A 22,937-nucleotide genomic window follows, 5' to 3' on the forward strand; every position below is an offset into this window, starting at 1 on the left:
GTTCTATGAAGGGCCAGCTGTTCCGTTCCGCAAAATATGGAATGCACACGGATGTCATTCGTATTTTTTGCTGATCTGTTGTTTGCGGACCATAAAATACATATGGTTGTGTGCATGAGCCCTTAGAAGGTCTTTGGGGCCACTATACAGTTTTTCTTTATTGGGATTCATTTTTAATGATTTTATTTTTTTCTATGGGATTAACAAAGGATTTGCATTTTTCTCTCTATTTTGGACAGTAACAACTTAATTCTTTATTGGTTCTTGTTTGTCCACTATTATATAGTTCTCTTATACTTCTAGAGTGTTATTTGGGTATACTGTAGCTTTTTTTTAAAGGGAATCTGTCAGTATTCTGACCATGCTAAACTGCTGACAGCACTAGGTAGGGGCCTGGGAGGCCACGACAAACATACTTGTGTGGAGCTTTTATTATCAGGAGTAGTGTAAATATGAACTTCAATTACAATGGAGGCGGAGCTTTACTGTGAAGGGCTCTCTTCGTTGAGCTATTACATAGCTCCTCCCTTCTGCTCTGAGTGACAGCTGTAGTTGTCTCCTGATTTGTAGTCTACCGCTTCATAGATAAGGCTACTTTCACATCAGAGTTTTTCCTTTCCTGTATTGAGATCCTTCACAGGCTCTCAAGGCTTCAGTTTTGTCCCCAAAAACTGAACGGAGCCGAGTGCTCCAGAATGCATTCCATTCAGTTTGGTTGTGTTCCCATGCCGAACAGAAAAACGTTACAAGTAGCGTTTTTGAGTGCGTCATGGGATGCGGAGCAAGACGGATCTGGTATAAAACACAATGTAAGTCAATGTTGCCGGATCCATGTTCTAGAACACAAATGAAAATGGATCCAGCACCCATTAACTTAAATTGGTCCATCATTGCTATTTTAGAGATAATACAACTGGATCCTTTCATAACCGATGCAGACGGTCGTATTATCCTAACGGATCAATAATGGATCCAGCAAAAATGCAGATGTGAAAGTAGCCTAAGAGAAGATCTGCCTCTATTGCACTTGCAGGAGCAGAACCTGACAGAATAAAATGTCATATTCACACCACTCCTTACTATGAAACGCCTTTTACCTACTGCGGTGGCATTAGATGGGAGGTGCTTTTTGAGAAGTTATTGCAAGCACAGAGATTTTGTAGCACTTGCAATATAATTTTCTATAGTAATTTATATTTTGCTGACATGCATTTGTTTTTTGTATTTTAGCTTATGGACAGGATGACTTCAGTCTGGAAGATGCTTTTGATGATATCCCAACTCAGAAGCGTAAGTGTTTCATTGGTAAACGACAAATGTAGGATTCACATTGGGGTTGAAATATGCAAATATAGACAAAAAAATCACAGAGAAAACTAAGATAAAAACATCCTGCACGATATGATATACAAATGTGCGGATGTCCCTGGTTATATTATTAAAGAAAACCACAGAAATAAGATAATAATGCACTTAGTAAAGTAGATGCAAGCATTATATATGGACAAAGTCCTCACTCTGATCTGATAATATCTGAGACACTTAGTCAATATATTTTGATCAAAACACATCTAAGCCCGCCTACCAAGCGCCAAGGTGGTCTCAGGTCAGGCGGGTCCTATGCTAAACCTACCTAAGCCATTGGGCTTCCATGTTCAGGAGCGCAGACGCCGCACATATGGTGTGCTGCTCCCAGTCACCTCCATGTGCATCAAGCAACCAATGGGAGGAGGAGCCAGCACACCTATATGTACCACCTAATCAAGGCGCTCTATTGGATAGGAGGGGCAAAAGTGCAGAGGAATGCTACTCCCAAGATAAAATAGGTGCGCATTCACACTTGAAGGTGCCACTCCCTCAAGCAAATACTCCATAGACAAAAAAATCACAGAAAAAACTAAGAGAAAAACATCCTGCACGGTATGATATACAAATGTGCGGATGTCCCTGGCCATATTATTGAAGAAAAGCACAGAAATAAGATAATAATGCACTTAGTAAAGTAGATGCAAGCATTATATATGGACAAAGTGTATTATTATCTTATTTCTGTGGTTTTCTGAAATATGCAAATATGTTACACATTTTAGCCATAATCCTCGCTTTTGTGCTGAGAACGTAAAATATAAAGAAAAGGATAAATTTAGTACCCTGTACTAAATAGTATATACTAGATGGAAATCTATTAAAGCCATTGTCATCATTTTGCAAAGATATTCCAACAACACTAAATTAGTGGGTGCAGTAGGACACTAATCAAGGAGCCATAAATTAACACACAATTCTTTTAAAACAATACTTCTGTCTAGTTTACTGGCTAAGTATGATCACATCTGATTTGCTTGTTTTCTTTTATTTTGAAGGAGTCTTAAATGTTATGTACACTTTTGGGGACAATTTCTTTATGAATGCATTGCACTTATTTTGAGCTAGAAATCATTTTTTCAATTGGGCTTAATTAAAAAATGTTGAGCCCCTTTCTCTGTACAGCCTTGAGATTCTTTATTAGCAGCTCTGTATTTCTACTGTTTCCCCTCAGGCAGCTCAGCTGACGGCTCCTTATCTCTGACATTATAAACCAGGGGTAGGCAACCTTCGGCACTCCAGCTGTTGTGAAACTACAACTCCCAGCATGCATACTTTTGCTCTTTTCCGAACTCTCCTGGAAATGAATGGAGTATGCCGGGTGTGACGAATATCGCACCTCACGGCTCCGCCGGACGTCAACCACGTCGAGCTCACGAGATACGGTATGGTCACTGGTTACCAAGATATGATGTTACGCCCTCCTGGGAGTATGCAAGGTCCGCTTGGTACAGTTTACACAGACGCCTCCTGTCCACGCGGGCACAGAGAGGCCACAAGCTGAGAGAGCCTTTTCACTGCCCCAGTGAAACACCGCTTTCTCAGCCCGGGTAGACTGCCACCAGCTTCTCATTTGATATAAGCCCAGTCCACTAACAGGATTATATAGGGTGAGAAACCAACCCGCAGTAGCGTATAACTAGGCCGAAATTCGGACGTGGGAATTTGTGGATCGAGATACCAAAACAGCACAAGATTAAATTATATATTTAATTGCCTTAAGGGAGCACTAGATATAACACTATACACACAGAGAATATATACAGTGATCTGAGGTTGCAAATACAGATGATGTGATACAAACAGGGTTAAACAGAAAAGGGTCAGTTACCAGTATTCCTTTGGGTGGTGATGAATAATGGATTGGTGTAAGGCTTGGCTGTAGTCACATGGGGGCAGTGATGTCAGCAGTTTGTCCACGGTCCCTCCAAACACGTTACATGACGTGGCCCCTCCCCTCCCTGCTGGATGTCTTCAGTTCCGGAACGGAACGTTTGTTGGCCGGAGAAAATACCGCAGCATGCTGCGCTTTTTGCTCCGGCCAAAAATCCGGAACACTTGCCGCAAGGCCGGATCCGGAATTAATGCCCATTGGAAGGCATTGATCCGGATCCGGCCTTAAGCTAAACGTCGTTTCGGCGCATTACCGGATCCGACATTTAGCTTTTTCAGAGTGGTTACCATGGCTGCCGGGACGCTAAAGTCCTGACAGCCATGGTAAAGTGTAGTGGGGAGCGGGGGAGCAGCATACTTACCGTCCGTGCGGCTCCCCGGGCGCTCCAGAGTGACGTCAGGGCGCCCCAAGCGCATGGATCACGTGATCGCATGGATCACGTCATCCATGCGCATGGGGCGCTCTGACGTCATTCTGGACCGCCCCGGGAGCCGCACGGACTGTAAGTATACCGCTCCCCTGCTCCCCGCTCCTACTATGGCAACCAGGACTTTAATAGCGTCCTGGGTGCCATAGTAACACTGAAAGCATTTGGAAGACGGTTCCATCTTCAAATGCTTTCAGTACACTTGCGTTTTTCCGGATCCGGCGGGCACCTCCGGCAACGGAAGTGCATGCCGGATCCCAACAACGCAAGTGTGAAAGAGGCCTTATGCCTGTGATGGACGGGCGATTCATAATTCCTTGCACTGACCATGAAGTTGAATCAAATCAAAATAATGGCTGAAATTAAATCATAATTTCCACATTCCTCACACCTTTGTAAGTTTCACAGCAGCTGGAGTGCCAAAGGTTGCTGACCCCTGTTATTACTGACTCATTATAAGGTAGTTAAATTCTTTTCTAACTGATAAGAATGTGGCTTAAGTAAGTGTTTGCCACCATTTAGTAATTTAGAGATAAGGTTTATTAGATAAGGCACAAAGTGAAAGTAGGATTAACACAGCTAGACAAACAGTTAACCCTTTGTGACAAAGGTGCTGAATATTTTAATAGTGCAATTGAAAAAATATATATTTTTAGCCCAAAATTAGTAAAATCAATTCATAAAAAAATGTAAATTGCCCCCGAAGATGTACATAGCCTTTAAAAGGAGTATTCCCATCACATACAATGGGGGCATAATAACGCTAGGATATGCCCCCATTGTCTGATAGGTGCAGGTGCCACCTCTGGGACCTGCACCTATAACGAGAACAGAGCGGGGAGAGCTGTGGCTGGAGGACCCCGGATCTCCCATGGTCCGTCCACCACCAAGCGCTGCTCCCATAGAAGTGAATGGGAGCGCGCCGCGCACACGTGCGGCCCCTGCTCCCATTCATTTCTATGGGGCAGATGGAAATAGCCAGTCAGCGCTTGGCTATTTTCGGCGACCCCAATAGAAATGAATGGAGGGCAGCTGAGCATGCGCAGTGTGCCCTCTGTTCATTTCCCTGCTCTGTTCTCAAAGGTGGGACCTGCACCTATCAGACAATGGGGGCATATCCTAGTGATATGCCCCCATTGTCTGTAATGGGAATACCCCTTTAAGGCCCCATTACACGGGCCGACACAGCAGCCAGCTATCGGGAACAAACTATTTACATGCATTGTTCACCTCCCTTGTATGGAGACGAGTGATCACTGCATTAATCGCTTGTCACCTTATACCCATTCATTGTTTCTGGGCAGCAGATCGTTGTTCACACAGCACAATCTGCTGCCTAGAAACGATGATTTCGGTGACCGCATCAATGATGCTTTCGGCCGATGAACGAGTGTTTTGCTTTTCATGGGATAGCGAGCGGGACCTTTACACAGGCCAATTATTGGAAATTATCATATCTAAAAATACTTCTTCCCCATAATTGCCGCAATCATTGGCCCACGTAAAGCGCGCCTATGAGTTGATCCCTGTGGGGTGCACTTTGATTACACACAAGAAAAGATCTATGTATACGTACCCTGCAAACCAAGAGGGGTAACATATCTAAGTGGGCGTCCCTCTTCTCCCTGTAATATTACATTTTATATTAACACTGGAAACCTTTCAGCTTGACAAATATACGGTATTAGGGGCCATATATATTTTTTATTTTTTGCAGTTGAAATTTGTATTATATTTTTGACAGCAAAACAGTACAAAGCAATTGGGGGGGAAAAAAAAGCGGAAAGTACAGAGGTAGCCATACATTGTACATGGACACCGGTGCAAAGAACCCAGTAGACTATAAATTCCCCAGTGTCGCACAGATTACGTATTATGAGTAATAGGCTCTAGCATTGCAGAGTGTCGTGAAATGTAAACCAGAACAGAAATAACACAAACTACAATTGTCCGTGTAATAAACTTAAGCTCACACATGCCCAAGGTGTATTACCGTACAGAACTGGTCTCATGGGGATCGTCCGCAACGTGTTTTGCGGATCCACGGAGCCGCGGATCCGCAAAACACGGAAATCGGCAATGTGCGTTCTGCATTTTGCGGACCGCACATTGCCGGTACTAATAGAATATGCCTGTTCTTGTCCGCAATTGCGGACAAGAATAGGACATGTTCTATTTTTTTGCGGAACGGAAGTGCGGACGATGTGCTGCCCCATAGAAATGCGGAACGAAATTGCGGGCGTGTGAATGGAGCCTAAACTGACCTTAAGGCCTTGTGCACACGACCGTTCCGTTTTTTGCGGTCCGCAAACCGCGGATCCGCAAAAAACGGAAGCTGTCCGTGTTGCCTTCCGCAATTTGCGGAACAGAACGGGTGTCGGCAATATAAATGCCTATTCTTGTCCGCAAAGCGCGGACAAGAATAGGACATGTTATATTTTTTTAGCGGGGCCGCGGAACGGAGCCACGGATGCGGACAGCACACGGAGTGCTGTCCGCATCTTTTGCGGCCCCATTGAAGTGAATAGATCCGCATCCGAGCCGCCAAAATGGCGGCTCGGATGCGGAACCAAACAACGGTCGTGTGCATGATGCCTAAGGCTACTAGAAAGAAAGATGGAAAACCAAGAAGATGAAGCCGGTCACAGTGCTGCTGCAGGAAGAGTGTCCGCATGGGGTGCTTCCTTCTAAACCCTCCAGGGGCCATACTTTTTCACAGTGTTGTAAATAGGGCGGTGGAGCTGCTGCCTGGCTTCAGACTGACATTATTATCTATGATATATTATTATTATTATTATTATTATTATTGTCCAATTACCGTATTAAATGCTGAACTTGTTGCATATTTACTTTTATAGGAATTTAGGAAAGTTTAGATATTCTAATATAAATTTATGTAATGTCTATTGATGGCCCTGATTTGTCAAAAACAGTGATCTCTTGCAGGGCTGTTAAAGGGGTCGTCTCTCTTCAGCAAATGGCCTTTATAATGTAGAGAAAGTTAATACAAGGCACTTACTAATGTATTGCGATTGTCCATATTGCTTCCTTTGCTGGCTGGATTCATTTTTCCATCACATTAGGCTACTTTCACACTAGCGTTTTTCTTTTCTGGCATAGAGTTCCGTCACAGGGACTCAATACCGGAAAAAACGGATCAGTTTAATCCTAATGCATTCTGAATGGAGAGCATTCCGTTCAGTATGCATCAGGATGCATCAGTTCAGTCCCTCTTACGGTATTTGGCCAGACCTTTAAAAATGTGAAAATAATGAATATCGGTTCCTTTTTTTGCGGATGACACTGAAGAGACGGATCCGGTATTTCAAAGCATTTGTCAGAAGGATCCGCATCCGGATCAGTCTACAAATGATATCCATTTCCATACGGATTTCCGCATCCGGCAGGCAGTTCCTGCGACGGAACTGCCTGCCAGATCCTCACAACGCAAGTGTGAAAGTACCCTTATACACCGCTTGTTTCCATGGTTACACCCAACCAGCAATCCATCAATGGTGGGTCTTCCTGCACACTATAGGAAAAAGTGCTGGACTACGTGCACTGCCGCAGTCCCAGCCACCAGACAGGCCTGTTTTTTTTTTTCAATATTGTGCAAGCACGACCACCACTGATGGATTGCAGGGTGGTCATAACCATGGAAACGAGCAGTGTATAATGTGGTGGAAAATTAATCTAGCCAGCAAAGGAAGCAATATGGACAATCACAATACATTAGTAAGTCTCTTGTGTTAACTTTGTCTATATCATAAATGCCATTTGCCGAAGTGAGACATCCCTTTAAGTTTAAATCCGTTTTAGGCCTCATGCACACGACCGTATTTTTTTGCGGTCCGCAAAACGGGGTTCTGTTTTCCCGTGATCCGTGACCGTTTTTTCGTCCGTGGGTCTTCCTTGATTTTTGGAGGATCCACGGACATGAAAAAAAAGTCGTTTTGGTGTCCGCCTGGCCGTGCGGAGCCAAACGGATCCGTCCTGAATTACAATGCAAGTCAATGGGGACGGATCCGTTTGACGTTGACACAATATGGTGCCATTTCAAACGGATCCGTCCCCATTGACTTTCAATGTAAAGTCTGGAGTCCCTTTTATACCATCAGATCAGAGTTTTCTCCAATCCGATGGTATATTTTAACTTGAAGCGTCCCCATCACCATGGGAACGCCTCTATGTTAGAATATACTGTCGGATATGAGTGAGATCGTGAAACCTCATTTCCGACAGTATATTCTAACACAGAGGCGTTCCCATGGTGATGGGGACGCTTCTAGTTAGAATATACTACAAACTGTGTACATGACTGCCCCCTGCTGCCTAGCAGCCTCCGATCTCTTACAGGGGGCCGTGATCAGCACAATTAACCCCTTAGGTGCCGCACCTGAAGGGGTTAATTGTACTATCATATCCCCCTGTAAGAGATCAGGGCTGCCAGGCAGCAGGGGGCAGATCCCCCCCTCCCCAGTTTGAATATCATTGGTGGCCAGTGCGGCCCCCCCCCCCTCCTCCCTCTATTGTAATAAATCGTTGGTGGCACAGTGTGCGCCCCCCATTGGCCCCCCCTCCCTCTATAGCATTAACAACATTGGTGGCCAGTGTGCGGCCTCCCATCTTCCCCCCCCCCCCCCCCGATCATTGGTGGCAGCGGGTTACTAGCAATAGTACAATAGTAAAGATTCATACTTACCTGGGAGCTGCGAGGTTCGTGTCCGGCCGGGAGCTCCTCCTACTAGTAAGTGACAGTTCATTTAGCAATGCGCCGCACAGACCTGTCACTTACCAGTAGGTGGAGCTCCCGGCCGGACACTAACATCGCAGCAGCAGCCTGGAGCAGGTAAGTATGAATCTTCTACTATTGTACTATTGCTAAGTAACCATGGCAACCAGGACTGTAGTAGCGTCCCGGTTGCCATGGTTACCGATCGGAGCCCCAGCGATTAAACTGGGACTCCGATCGGAACTCCGCTGCCACCAATGATGGGGGGGGGGGGGGGGGGGGGAGAGATGGGAGGCCGCACACTGGCCACCAATGTTGTTAATGCTATAGAGGGAGGGGGGGCCGATGGGGGGCGCACACTGTGCCACCCACGAATTATTACAATAGCGGGAGGGAGGGGGGGGGGCGCACACTGTGCCACCAACGAATTATTACAATAGAGGGAGGGGGGGGGGGCCGCACTGGCCACCAATGATATTCAAACTGGGGGGGGGGGGGGAGGGTCTGCCCCCTGCTGCCTGGCAGCCCTGATCTCTTACAGGGGGCCGTGATCAGCACAATTAACCCCTTCAGGTGCCGCACCTGAAGGGGTTAATTGTGCTGATCACGGCCCCCTGTAAGAGATCGGGTGCTGCCAGGCAGCAGGGGGCAGTCTTGTACACAGTTTGTAGTGTATTCTAACTAGAAGCGTCCCCATCACCATGGGAACGCTTCTGTGTTAGAATATAATGTCGGTTCTGAGTTTTCACGAAGTGAAAACTCAGCTTTGAAAAAGCTTTTATGCAGACGGATCTTCGGATCCGTCTGTATAAAAACTAACCTACGGCCACGGATCCTACGATTCACGGACCCATTGACTTGAATGGGTCCGTGAACCGTTGGCCGTGAAAAAAATAGGACAGGTCATATTTTTTTCACGGCCAGGAAACACGGCTCACGGATGCGGCTGCCAAACGGTGCATTTTCCGTTTTTTCCACGGACCCATTGAAAGTCAATGGGTCCGCGAAAAAAAACGGAAAACGGCACAACGGCCACGGATGCACACAACGGTCGTGTGCATGAGGCCTTAGGCGGTTGGATTCGGAGTGGGGAAAAATAAAGCAGTCAGAGTTGGAAATTCAGCTTAACGACTCCACTGCTCTGATGCTGTTGAAGGCTGTTTTCTGAGCTCGTGACTTGTTCTGATGCTCTCGTTTATAACCTCTGCTTGATATGTGGTATTACAGCAGGGGAAAATATTGAATACAAGTGAAATACATTTTTTTCGTCTTGAATTAAAAAGACAGTTCTGTGCAGAGATATTGTAAACTTCATAACTAGTGTTTTTTTTGTCGGTTTTCTGAAATAGCTAAACCTGCACCGAAACCACCAAAAATTCCAACACACAACGTGGGTAAGAATATTTATTTCTACTTCTTTAATGTAATAGTTAAAGGGGGGTTGCTGTGCTTTTATATAAACATATCATTAGGATAGGTGATCAGTATCTGATCTGTGGGGGTCCGACACCTGGGACCCTCGCGATCAGCTGTTTTGAGAAGGAACCGGTGAGTGCCGCAGCCTTCTCTCAGCTCACCGAGCACAGCGCCATACATACATAGTATAGCGGCTGTGCTTCACTTCAATGAGACTGGGGTGCGCCTAGGCCATGTGACCGATGAACGTGTTGTCACTGGCCTGGGGAAAGCTGCGAGAAGGCCACGGAGCGCCGGTGCCTTTGTAAACGGCTGATCGGCGGGGGTACCGGTTGTTGGACCCCCACCAATTTAGTGCAGAGTTTCTGAGCAGTTATAGGTCTGATAATATGCAATCATTCATGACTATTAAAGCAGATGGCCACTTTCTGGATACCAATGTGTATGTGAGATGACTATCTGACCTTACCATTTTTATACTTTATAAGGTATGTCCTCTTTTGGGCAGGTGTTTTGTCCTGTCCGCACAGAGATCCTGTCCATAAAATGGCTGCTGATGGAGGGTCATGTGATCAGACACATCACTTAGCCTCCTCGATTTACAGACCTACCATCTACTCTTGCACTTGTGGAAGTTTAGTGCAGGTGCAGAGTGTGGAATGGAGAAGACTTAGTCATGTGTCTGGTCACATGACCCTCCATCAGCAGCCACTTGGAACTGAACCAGAGTTCGGGAAATGTTTTTTTTTTTTTTTTTTACAGAATATCAATAAAGGCTATATTAGTAAGTATAATATATATATATCGTGGCTCACCCGTATCTGATAATATGGTAAAGGTGCTCTGTTTTTTGGATGATTCACCTATTCATCCCGTGTAGCGAGATATATAAAATATAAAAGTAAAAACAGGCACTCACCAGCTGGCAGGTCTATAAGTAGTAGCTTTATATAATACTAAAATATATATAAAATTGTGCATAGAAATTTCACATAAAAATACATAAATCGTTTAAAAAACACATAAATTGTTTGAAAAAAACATGAAATACACTGAGGACAATATATCTGTGTATACAGTTATATTCCTATATATTCCCTGTAATGGCTATCTAAATGGATATAATGATCTTGGTCATTTCATACAGATGTGCAGTATAATAGATGTGCAAATAATACAAATCATACACTTATAAGTGAGTTGAGGTAGATATCCTGTGAAAAAATATAAGTGTCCTGTGAAAAATATATATATAACCTGTAAAAGGTATAATTGTGCCAAAAAAAGAAGAAAAATGACAATCCTGTGAGGTTGGTGTTTGGTGAAGAAAGTCTTATGAAGACCTAGTAGCAGTTCCTTAAATAGGAAGGTGTAATTGTTTCCATTCAATATGGCATTTTTGTATCAATTCCTCTGTGCATCAGATATATAATTAGGGTTAGGTACAATGTGGTCGGGTTTTTAAAACTGGGGCGTCCCCCTGGTTCTTCAAACCCTCTTACCTTCCCCTAGTTGTGACTGTCCTCTATGGGGGTGCCACTCTGAAAGACGCTGGATTGTTTGTGTCTCCCGGATTAACACGGGATCCGACACTGTAGAATTGCCGCTCGCTGATCTCGGCGTTCCACGAGGATGCTTCCTTGCGTGTCAGCAAACAGGAAGTAAACTGCAGAGTTCGCGTAGTCTCGCGATACCTCGGGCCAGCTTTGATTGCACTGGAATCTTCCGAACTGTATAGTAAACTTCCGATGGTAGATATATTCGGGTTAAGGTGGGTAGTTTCACACTCGCAGGACCAGCCAGACGCGTTTCGAGGGTCCGCCCTCTTCCTCAGTGGCTATAATGCGAGTACTACCCTTCTTCCTTATATACTGCGATTCTCAAGAATCCCACCAAAACCCGTGATGGATTCCTCCTATTCACATTTTGCTTATATCCTCAGTGCAAGCTACTACATATGTGTATAAATATATATACTCCTTAACTTTAATTTTATACCGTTAAATACTCTTTATTTATTAAAATACATCTAAAAATATATCTAAAAATATGTCTAAAAACATAAATAAATCCAATATAAGCCACACCTAGAGGACTCCCAAAACTATTTTTCACAGGATATCTACCTCAACTCACTTATAAGTGTATGATTTGTATTATTTGCACATCTATTATACTGCACATCTGTATGAAATGACCAAGAGCATTATATCCATTTAGATAGCCATTACAGGGAATATATAGGAATATAACTGTATGCACAGATATATTGTCCTCAGTGTATTTCATGTTTTTTTCAAACAATTTATGTGTTTTTTAAACGATTTATGTATTTTTATGTGAAATTTCTATGCACAATTTTATATATATTTTAGTATTATATAAAGCTACTACTTATAGACCTGCCAGCTGGTGAGTGCCTGTTTTTACTTTTATATTTTATATTAGTAAGTGCCATATAGTCATCTTGCATACACATTGTGTAAGACTAGCCAAAAAGTGGACAAAACCTTTAAGGATTGGCATGTACAGCAATTATCTGAAATGTTCCTATTACCCTAGACAATTCTTTTGTGAGCCAAGGTGTTCCTTAAAGGGGTTATCCCATGATTAATGTAAAAATGAAAATCGGACATCATATAGTACATGACAATCTCTTTCTAGCAAAGCTAGAACCAGCCCCGTACCCCACTTAATGATCTGTTAGATTTATATCGAGCTGACCGCTCAAGGGGAGTATCTTTTCTGGTGCAGCTAAGGGGGCGTGTCTCAGCTCTCCCTATCACAGCTCAGGAGGCGTGTCTCAGCTCTCCTATCACAGCTCAGGAGGCAGTTGAAGGATGAAACTGAGCATGTGCGGCCATCTCAGTGAGCAGGTCAAAGAAATAATAAGAAAAAAAACAGCAGGTGGCACTATACAGATACTTTTTATTGAATAACTGTGGCTGTACAAAATTTTTAATTACATGCAATTACAAAATTATTGAGTTCCAGGTGCTGGTTTGAAAACTATAGAATATTTCTCATGGGACAACCCCTTTAATATGATGATACCATCAAAATCCTTCCCACTTATGAGAATGATATGAATGTACTACTGGATGCAGGGCAGTCATGAAACCCTCCACTCCAAACTACGGGTTTAAAGAACGACAGGAGAACTGCACTAGGCACTGAGTTTGGAGATCAGTGGGTTTAATTAGTGATCTGCTGGGTCAGAAAACACTGGGTTAAGATTTTGCTCCCGATCACTGACCGTTCATATGTGTTCTGCAGTTCTCCGCATTCAGCCTGTGATTTGGAGGTGAGCTGCATTGCTGACAGCTGATCTAATATTCTACAGCATAAGCAACAGAGTGATGAGTCTGCAGATTTGCAGCACAGAGGCTACAAATGGCTTTGGATTTCTTCCATATCGGCTTTTATAGACACTCATTTATTAGGTTTTGTCTGCTGAAGTATTCTTCACTTTACATGACGAAGAAATAAGAAACAAGGGTACTTGTCCAACCAGCAGTTTAAGCAAGTTTTTTTTTTATCTTGGGTAAAGATTAGGAAAACCCCCAACGCTGCTCGTTAAATTGAACTCCACATAGTATTGTTATACCACACGCGTACATTGTGCTGCCTTATCATAAAGTGTGTAGTACTGCTATACTGCACACATATATGCTATCTGTATACCCTAGTGTAGAGATATTAGATGTCAAGGATAACCACTACAAATGGCACATTTGTGTATGTGACTAAGGGATACAGCGGGCTGTTCTGGCGGAGAGCAGTCTGACGGATTTTGCTGGATTCCCATTGACTATAACGGTGCATTATATGGTGTTGCGTTATGAGACCTGATACATTTCCGTGAGTGATAAGGGTGATATTTCTGCTCCATGGGCAGGACTGAATTTTTTTTATTTATATAATATTAATCTTATTTTTCCTTTTCCTATGCAGATGATTTTGACTTGACAGACTTCTTTGATGCCACACAACCACCCAAAGTTGTCCCCAAACGTCCAACTAAGAAGCCAGGTAATTCTGATAGCTGTACTATATGCACAGGTGCTTATGTGCTTGCAGCATTGGTTTTAGGAGAAAGAAGGTAAAATGAGTGGTAACAAAAGCCTCTAAATATATAAAATAGTAAAAAGTAGTGTAAAGCAGTGCACACAGAGAAGACAAGAAAGGAAGTGGTTACTCAAAGACTTGTGATATTCAAACCTCAAGAATTAAAACCACCATCAGTTTTGTATTTTCTACATTTTTTTTAAAATGGTTTATAGAAACTTTGTGTTGTACTAGTCAAGTAAAAGCTTCTCCTCCTAGAATGCTGCTCCAAGTACATAATATAGTGTTACCATGAGCATTCTTAGTTGTATTCATCTCCTCTCTGACATATGGAGTTCTTGGCTCGTCATTCTTCAAAACAAAGTGACTTAACCACTTCCCATCTGGGCCCTTTGCCCCCTTCCTGACCAGGCCAAATTTTGCAAAACGGACATATCTCACTTTATGTGGTAATAACTTTGGAACGCCTTTATTTATCCAAGTCATTCAGAGAGTGTTTTCTCGTGACACATTGTACTTCATGATAATCATAAATTTGAGTCAAAATATTTCACCTTTATTTATGAAAAAATCCCAAATTTACCCAAAAATTTGAAAAATTTGCAATTTTCTAAATTTCAATTTCTCTGCTTTTAAAACAGAAAGTGATACCTCATAAAATATTTATTATTTAACATTCCCCATATGTCTACTTTATGTTGGCATCATTTTGGAAATGTCATTTTATTTTTTTAGGACGTTAGAAGGCTTAGAAGTTTAGAAGCAATTCTTCAAATTTTTAAGAAAATTGCCAAAACCCACTTTATAAGGACCAGTTCAGGTCTGAAGTCACTTTGTGGGGCCTACATAGTGGATACCCCCATAAATGACCCCATTGTAGAAACTACACCCCTCAAGGTATTCAAAACCGATTTTACAAACTTTGTTAACCCTTTAGGCGTTCCACAAGAATTAAAGGAAAATGGAGATCAAATTTTTAAATTTCACTTTTTTGGCAGATTTTCCATTTTAATCAATTTTTTTCTCTAACACATCGATGGTTAACAGCCAAACAAAACTCAATATTTATTACCCAGATTCTGCGGTTTACAGAAACACCCCACATGTGGTCGTAAACTGCTGTATGGGCACACGGCAGGGCGCAGAAGGAAAGGAACTCCACATGGTTTTTAGATGCCATGTCCCATTTGAAGCCCCCTGATGCACCCTTACAGTAGAAACTCCCAAGAAGTGACCCCATTTTGGAAACTAGGGGATAAGGTGCCAGTTTTATTAGTACTATTTTTGGGTACATATAATTTTTTGATCATTCAATATAACACTTTATGGGGCAAGGTGACCAAAAAATTGGTTGTTTTAGCACAGTTTCTATTTATTTATTTTTACAGCGTTCACCTTAGGGGTTCAGTCAAGTGACATTTTTATAGAGCAGATTGTTACGGACGTGGCGATACCTAATATGTATACTTTTTCTCATTTATTAAAGTTTTACACAATAATAGCATTTTTGAAACCAAAAAATTATGTTTTAATGTGTCCATGTTCTGAGAGCTATAGTTTTTTTATTTTTTGAGAGATTTTCTTATGTAGGGGCTCATTTTTTGCGGGATGAGGTGACGGTTTTATTGGTACCATTTTGTGGGACATACGCGTTTTTGATCACTTGGTGTTGCACCTTTTGTGATGCAAGGTGACAAAAATTGCTTGTTTTGACACATTTTTTTTTTTTTTTTTTTTTACGGTGTTCACCCGAGGGGTTAGGTCATGTGATATTTTTATAGAGCTGGTTTTTACGGACGCGGCAATACCTAATATGTATACTTTTTTTTATTTGTTTCACTTTAACACAATAATAGCATTTTTGAAACCAAAAAAATTATGTTTTAGTGTCTCCATGTTCTAAGAGCTATAGTTTTTTTATTTTTTGAGAGATTTTCTTATGTAGGGGCTCATTTTTTGCGGGATGAGGTGACGGTTTTATTGGTACCATTTTGTGGGACATACGCGTTTTTGATCACTTGGTGTTGCACCTTTTGTGATGCAAGGTGACAAAAATAGCTTGTTTTGACACAGTTTTTTTTATTTATTTTTTACGGTGTTCATCTGAGGGGTTAGGTCATGTGATATTTTTATAGAGCTGGTTTTTACAGACGCGGCAATACTAAATATGTCTATTTTACTTTATTTTTTCTATTTTAATTTTTTTTTTTTTATTCCTAACTTGGGAACTTTTTTTTTTTTTTACATGTGAAACTTTATTTTATTTTATTTTTTCAACCCTTTATTTTTTTTATTTTTTTTACACTTTTCGTCCCCCATAAGGTCATACAAGACCTCTGGGGGACATTTGCTTCACTTTTTCTTTTTTTTTTCACAGTTGATTTCTCCTGTAACTGGGGCTGAGATAGTAGCCCCAGTTACAGGACAAATGCACCCCTATAGAGGCTGTACAGCAGCAATCCTGTGCTGTACAGCCTCACAGCAGGGCTGATCGAGGTCTCTGAGAGACCTCACACAGCCCCTGCACTCTCCGGTCACGGCGGTCACATGACCGCTGGGCCGGAACAGGAAGCGCACAGCGCTTCCTTCTCTGCAGACACAGCGCTCGGTGAGCGCTGTGTCTGCAGCGATCGTGAAGGCAGGGACACCTGGGCACTGTCCCTGCCTTGTCTTAGGGTTGCCCTGCTGTCACTGACAGCGGGCAACCCGATCAGCAGCTGCACGATTAGCGTGCAGCTGCTATTTCTGACAGGACGTTTTAAAACGTGCTGTCAGAAATAGACGTCCACCAATAGGACGTTTATATCCTATGGGCGGACGTGAGGCGGTTAACATTGGACTATTGGATTTTGTTGGTGTCACAGTGAGTTAGTTCAGATCGAGGGTATGACGCCCATGTAGCTTGTGCCTAGCTGCCCAAGACTTCCTGTGATGTTGCTGTGTATGAAATTAGACTCTGACACACACACATACTACTCGCAAAAAGTTAGGGATATTTGGCTTTCAGGTGAAATTTATGTAAAATGTAGAAAGTTCACGCTACAGTGATATTATATCATGAAAGTCGGGCATTTAAGTAGAAGCAGCAATGGTGATTTCCTCATCTCAAACAATTTATTGAAACAAAAGCCAACACCAGTGGTAGTTGTACCCCCACAAAAATGTCAGTGTCTCAAAAACTTGTCACGTGGCCTTGAGCATTAATTACAGCTTGACAACAAAGTCATATCACTGTTCACAAGTCGTCTTATTGTCTGCTGAGGCATGGCATCCTACTCTTCTTGTTGGGCGGCCCTCAGGTCATTGAGGTTCTGGGGTACAGAGTTACGAGCCTCTACATGACGACTCAGCTGATCTCATAGGTTTTCAATGGGATTCAGGTCTGTAGAAAGTGTAGGCCACTCCATTTGTGGTACCCCAGTCTCCAGCAGCCGTTCCCTAATGATGCAACCTCGATGAGCTGGTGCATTGTCGTCCTTGAAGATGAAATTCCCTGTGCTCTTCATGCAGAGGTAAAACTGGATTAATGATGTTATTCAAGTAGTATGGGCTTGTCACGGTACCATTCACCAGACACACCATATAACAATACCACCACCAAAGGCTCGTCTGTGGCTGCTGCATATCGCTCTCCTTGATGTCTACAACATCGTTGGCGGCCATCATTTCTCCTCAGCGTGAATTGACTTTCATCAGCGAACAGCACTGAGGCCCAGTGGTCCTTCATCCAGCATAGATGCTCCCTGGCCCATGCAAGACGATGACGCCTGTGCCTGGTGGGGTGGTCAGATACCCTTGCAGGTCGTCTAGTACACAGACCACAGTGATGTAAACGGTTTTGAATAGTCTGACGTGACGCTTGGCTGCTCCCATCCTCCTTAAATGTGCCTGAAGTTCAGTGGCATTCATCATCCGGTTCTTCAGAGCATTGTTCACAATAAAGCGGTAATCCAGTGTGGGACATGGCCAAAGGACATCCACTTCTATGCCTTTCTGTGACTCTTCAAGTCTCTCTGTATCTGTGTTGCAACCTACTGATGACACTCTGTAACACTCTAAGATCAGTGCCCACTTCTGTCTGAGAACATCCTGCTTGAAGCGCTCACAACGAGGTACTGATCATCAATTGTTAGGTGTCATCTTGGTCTCATGATGTCAAAATGTGAACAACATGATGAGGAGGACTGTTTAATACAAATTCTAATTGAACCAGGAAATTTATTGGTCGATTCATAGATCAAACACCTGTTGTGAATTTTGCCGTTAAGCTCCTTGTTAGAGAACAGCAAGTTGTGCAAAAAGTACTGAAACATTGAATAGTTGGACATGTGCATTCAAAAGTTTAGAGCAGGTCAAATTAAGTTCACCTGTAAATGTCAGAGTCTTTTTTTAGGTTCAGCCTGAAATTTCACCCACATGCAAAACTTTTTGTGAGTAGTATGTGTGTGTGTGTGTGTATATATACCGTATTTTTCGCCCCATAAGACGAAAAAGTGTGGGGGGGGGCAAAGGCAGTGCGTCTTACGGGGCGAATGCTGCCATTTTTACTTTGCTAACACTGATACATCGCGGGCCGCGATGCGGCCTGCGATGTATCAGCGGGGAGGGAGGAGGGGCTGGAGGCCGGCAACTGTACTGTTGGAATCGCGGCGGGGCCCGATGCAGTCACTGTACTCTATTACACTGGGTTCCGCACAAAGCAGTATTCATATGTAAAGTGTAGGTAATCCATATGTAAAGTATAGCAATCCTCTGTGGTAGCGCAATCCACGTAGTACTCACTGTGAAACTCCCATACTAGCAGGCAGTCTGGCCGGTCACTCACTTCATCACGCGCATGCTTCATTAATAAAGTGGGAGGGGCATGTGTGTAACGAAGTGAGTGACTGGCCAGCCTGCCTGCTAGTACGAGAGTTTCATAGTGAGTACCTTGTGGAGTGCGCTACCCCAGAGGATTGCTATACTTTACATATGGATTGCCTACACTTTACATATAAATACTGCCTGCTGTGGGCGGGGCTCGGTTTAATAGAGTACAGTGACTTCACTGGGCCCCGCCGCGATTTCAACACCAAATGCCGGCCTCTACCCCCTGTATTGAGGGTCACTATTTACACAGGGACACTGTTATGGGGGGGGGGGAGAGAAATCTGTGGATGACACATATATAGCATAAGATGCTATATATGTGTCATCCACAGATCCCCACCCCCCCATAACAGTGTCATCCACAGATCCCCCCCCCATAACAGTGTCATCCAAAGATCCCCCCCCCATAACAGTGTCATCCAAAGATCCTCCCCCATAAGTGTCATCCACAGATCTTCTCCCATAACAGTGCCATACACAGATCCCCCATAATAGTGCGTCATCCACAGATCCCCCATAATAGTGTCATCCACAGACCACCATTAGTTCAAAACCCACCAAAAGCACACATTTTGGTTAAAAATATCTTTTTTCTTATTTTCCTCCTCAAAAACCTAGGTGCATCTTATGGGCGTCTTATAGGGTGAAAAATACGGTATATGAAAAAAATTATAATATGTTTGACACAGTAAGGGGTTGTGTCTGGCAAGGCAGGTATTTTCCTCTCAGCATGTGCGGCTGGGCTGGTTTCCAGCCAGGTGAGGTCAAATACCGGACCGGAGTTTAAGTGCCGGTCCGGGTTTTGGCAGCACCTGGCTGTCCTTAAATAGGCAGCTGGGCTCAGCAGAGATGTCTCTGTTTTTGGGATCTTAGGTTTTGTGCCGTGCTGGAGGGCTGAGAGCTGCATGCTGGGGAAACAGGCCCCCTAAAGCCTGCTGTGGACTACTGGAGGCAGAACTGCCAGCAAGTGGACTCTGTACTGCGCCCGCTTACCCGATCTACCAGAGCGAAACCCCACAATATATATCTATTTACAGTGGATATAAAAAGTCTACACACCCCTGTTAAAATGTCAGGTTTCTGTGATGTAAAAAAATTTGACAAATCATTTCAGAACTTTTTCCACCTTTAATGTGACCTATAAACTGTACAACTGAATTGAAAAACAAACTAAAATCTTTTAGGTAGAGGGAAGAAAAAATATAAAAATAAAATAATATGGTTGCATAAGTGTGCACACCCTTAAACTAATACTTTGTTGAAGCACCTTTTGATTTGATTACAGCACTCAGTCTTTTGGGTATGAGTCTATTAGCATGGCACATTTTGATTTGGCAAGATTTGCCCACTCTTCTTTGCAAAAACACTCCAAATCTGTCAGATTGCGAGGGCATCTCCTGTGCACAGCCCTCTTCAGATCACCCCACAGATTTTCAATCGAATTCAGGTCTGGGCTCTGGCTGGACCATTACAAAACTTTAATCTTCTTCTGGTGAAGCCATTCCTTTGTTGATTTGGATGTATGCTGTGGGTCGTTGTCATGCTGAAAGATGAAGTTCCTCTTCATGTTCAGCTTTCTACCACATGCTTTTGGGAGACTTTAGATGTGTTTTTGCAAAATGTAGCCTGGCTTGGATGTTTTTCTTCGTAAGAAAAGGCTTTCGTCTTGGCACTCTACCCCATAGCCCAGACATATGAAGAATACAGGAGATTGTTGTCACATGTAACACACAGCCAGTACTTGCCAGATATTCCTACAGCTCCTTTAATGTTGCTGTAGGCCTCTTGGTAGCCTCCCAGACCAGTTTTCTTCTAGTCTTTCCATCAATTTTGGAGGGACGTCCAGTTCTTGGTAATGTCACTGTTGTGCCATATTTGCTCCACTTGATGATGACTGTCTTCACTGTGTTCCATGATATATCTAATGCCTTGGAAATTCTTTTGTACCCTTCTCCTGACTGATACTTTTTAACAATGAGATCCCTCTGATGCTTTGGAAGCTCTCTGTGGACCATGGCTTTTGCTGTGGGATGCGACTAAGAAAATTTCAGGAAAGACCAACTACAGCAGCTGAACTTTATTTGGGGTTAATCAGAGGCACTTTAAATGATGGCAGGTGTATGCTGACTCATATTTACCATGATTTTGAATGTGATTGCTTAATTCTGAACACAGCTACATCCCCAATTATAAGAGCGTGTGCACACTTATGCAACCACATAATTGTTTTTTTTTTTCCCCCCCTCCACCTAAAAGATTTCAGTTTGTTTTTCAATTGAGTGGTACAGTTTATAGGTCACATTAAAGGTGGAAAAAGTTCTGAAATGATTTTTCTTTGTCTCATTTTTTTTTTTACAGAACAGAAACCTGACATTTTAACAGGGGTGTGTAGACTTTTTCTTGAGGACTGATGGACTCGAACCCTGTAGTAGACATTGGGCATAAAAAAAAAAAAATTAACTGGTATACATAGCACTAGTGAGATTTACCACTGCACATTCCCAGCATCAACTCTAAATACAGTTTATAATTTACGATTTTATTTTTCCTAGATGTATTTATCCCAACTAGGAAGCCCCGTGTAACTCCTAAGCCACCAAAAAAGCAAGGTAAGACTTTTTGTGTTTTCTATATAATACATTAATCTCCAGAACTAGTTGAGCAATAACGGGTAAGTAGAGCGGTTGGGATTGATCCACCTTACAGTCATTCTCCACCCTTTAACACCATCATGATTTTAGGTTCAAAGTTGTGTGCTGATTAATTTCTTAGAGTCAAATACACTACGTAGATGTAGATTTAAAGAAGTTGTCTTACAAAAAGTATTTATCCCCCTATCCCCAGGATAAAGTATTGGATCGAGGGGGAAGGGGGGGGGGGGCTGATCCCTGGAACCTTCAGTCTTTAGACTTCCCTCTCTGAATGGAGCTGCAGTGCACGTGTTAATCCACTGCTCCATTCAGTTCTATAGGACTGATGGAGCATTGTCTGCGTCTGGAGTGGAGGACTAATAAGTGCACTCTATTCAAAGGACTTGGGGGGGCACCTACTAGAAGAGATCCCTGCCTATAAAAGCTTACAATATAAATTGCCTTCTTGACCCATCATGAAAGTAAAAAAAAGAGAAACACTATTGGTGTGTAAGGTGTCACACTAAATGCAAGAAGCCAATATCTAAGTGATGCCAGTATGCATAAGGAGGGATCGCTTGAAGAGGACTAGTGTGGGATTAGAGTCATATAGATGTCTTGAAGGGGTCGAACAGAAATGTGCACACAAATCTGTCATCTCCTTTCTACCTTGCTTCTACCTGTGCTGTGCTCCGGTCTTTACTGCTGCTGTTTGCTTTCCTGGCTGCAGCGGTGAGATCCCGCACACACAGGTCACAGTGCATCTGTTCCCTGGCCTCAGCAGTACATGGGACATCACTGCTGAAGCCAGTGATTGGCTGCAGAGGTGACCTTTTTGTACAGGATGTCACTGCCGCAGCCAGGAAAGCAAACAGCAGCAGGTAGGACCACAGCGCAGGAAGAAGCAAAGGAGAAAAGGGATGAATATTGTCCCTTATCGGCCAATAGAAGCTTGCAGGCCCTTAGTCTCCACATACACACAGTTTTACTCCAGGTTTCCATAACAACCTAGCCATTTTTCTTCACTGCTGTAGGTCAGCTTTAGGCTAGGGCTATACGACGACAAGTGTTGGGCGACAATAAGTCTCACAACACATAGGGCACAACTACACTGCGACATGGATGTGCACGCAAATTTTTATAATGATAGAAAAAAACATCTTGGATGGATTTTTTGCGACTGTCGTGTAACAGTCGCATGTCGCAGTGCGACACCATAGCCTATCATTATAAAAATTGTTGAGCGACATTTGTGCGACAAAATCTAGCTCGACACATGTCGTCGTGTAGTCCTAGCCTTAAAGAGGTAGGGCGCTGTGGAGGTCACTGCCCCACTGTTGTAGGGGCCACTATTAAAGGGGCAGCTGATGTGGAGGTCACTGTTAAGGGGGCAGAGGCCACTATTACAGGGGCAGGCACTGTGGAGGTCACTGTTAAAGGGGCAGGCCGCTGTGGAGGTCACTATTAAAGGGGCAGCTGCTGTGGAGGTCACTGTTAAGTCAGCAGGGTACTGTTAGGTCACTGTTAAGGGAACGG

General features: G+C 43.2%; 1 protein-coding gene across 2 annotated transcripts in view; it reads left to right on the top strand.

Moving 5' to 3' along the window:
• Nucleotides 1-22,937, top strand: part of CD99L2 (CD99 molecule like 2) — a 111,309-nt gene that overhangs the window by 48,943 nt on the left and 39,429 nt on the right. For both annotated transcript variants that reach the window (XM_040405789.1, XM_040405790.1), the window contains exons 2-5: nt 1,231-1,290; nt 9,768-9,812; nt 13,789-13,866; nt 21,324-21,380. In XM_040405789.1, the coding sequence (XP_040261723.1) occupies nt 1,231-1,290; nt 9,768-9,812; nt 13,789-13,866; nt 21,324-21,380 (240 nt within the window). The remainder of the gene's footprint in view (nt 1-1,230; nt 1,291-9,767; nt 9,813-13,788; nt 13,867-21,323; nt 21,381-22,937) is intronic.

Source organism: Bufo bufo, chromosome 8 (genome assembly GCF_905171765.1).
Source record: "Bufo bufo chromosome 8, aBufBuf1.1, whole genome shotgun sequence".
In the NCBI taxonomy this organism is placed as follows: domain Eukaryota; kingdom Metazoa; phylum Chordata; class Amphibia; order Anura; family Bufonidae; genus Bufo; species Bufo bufo.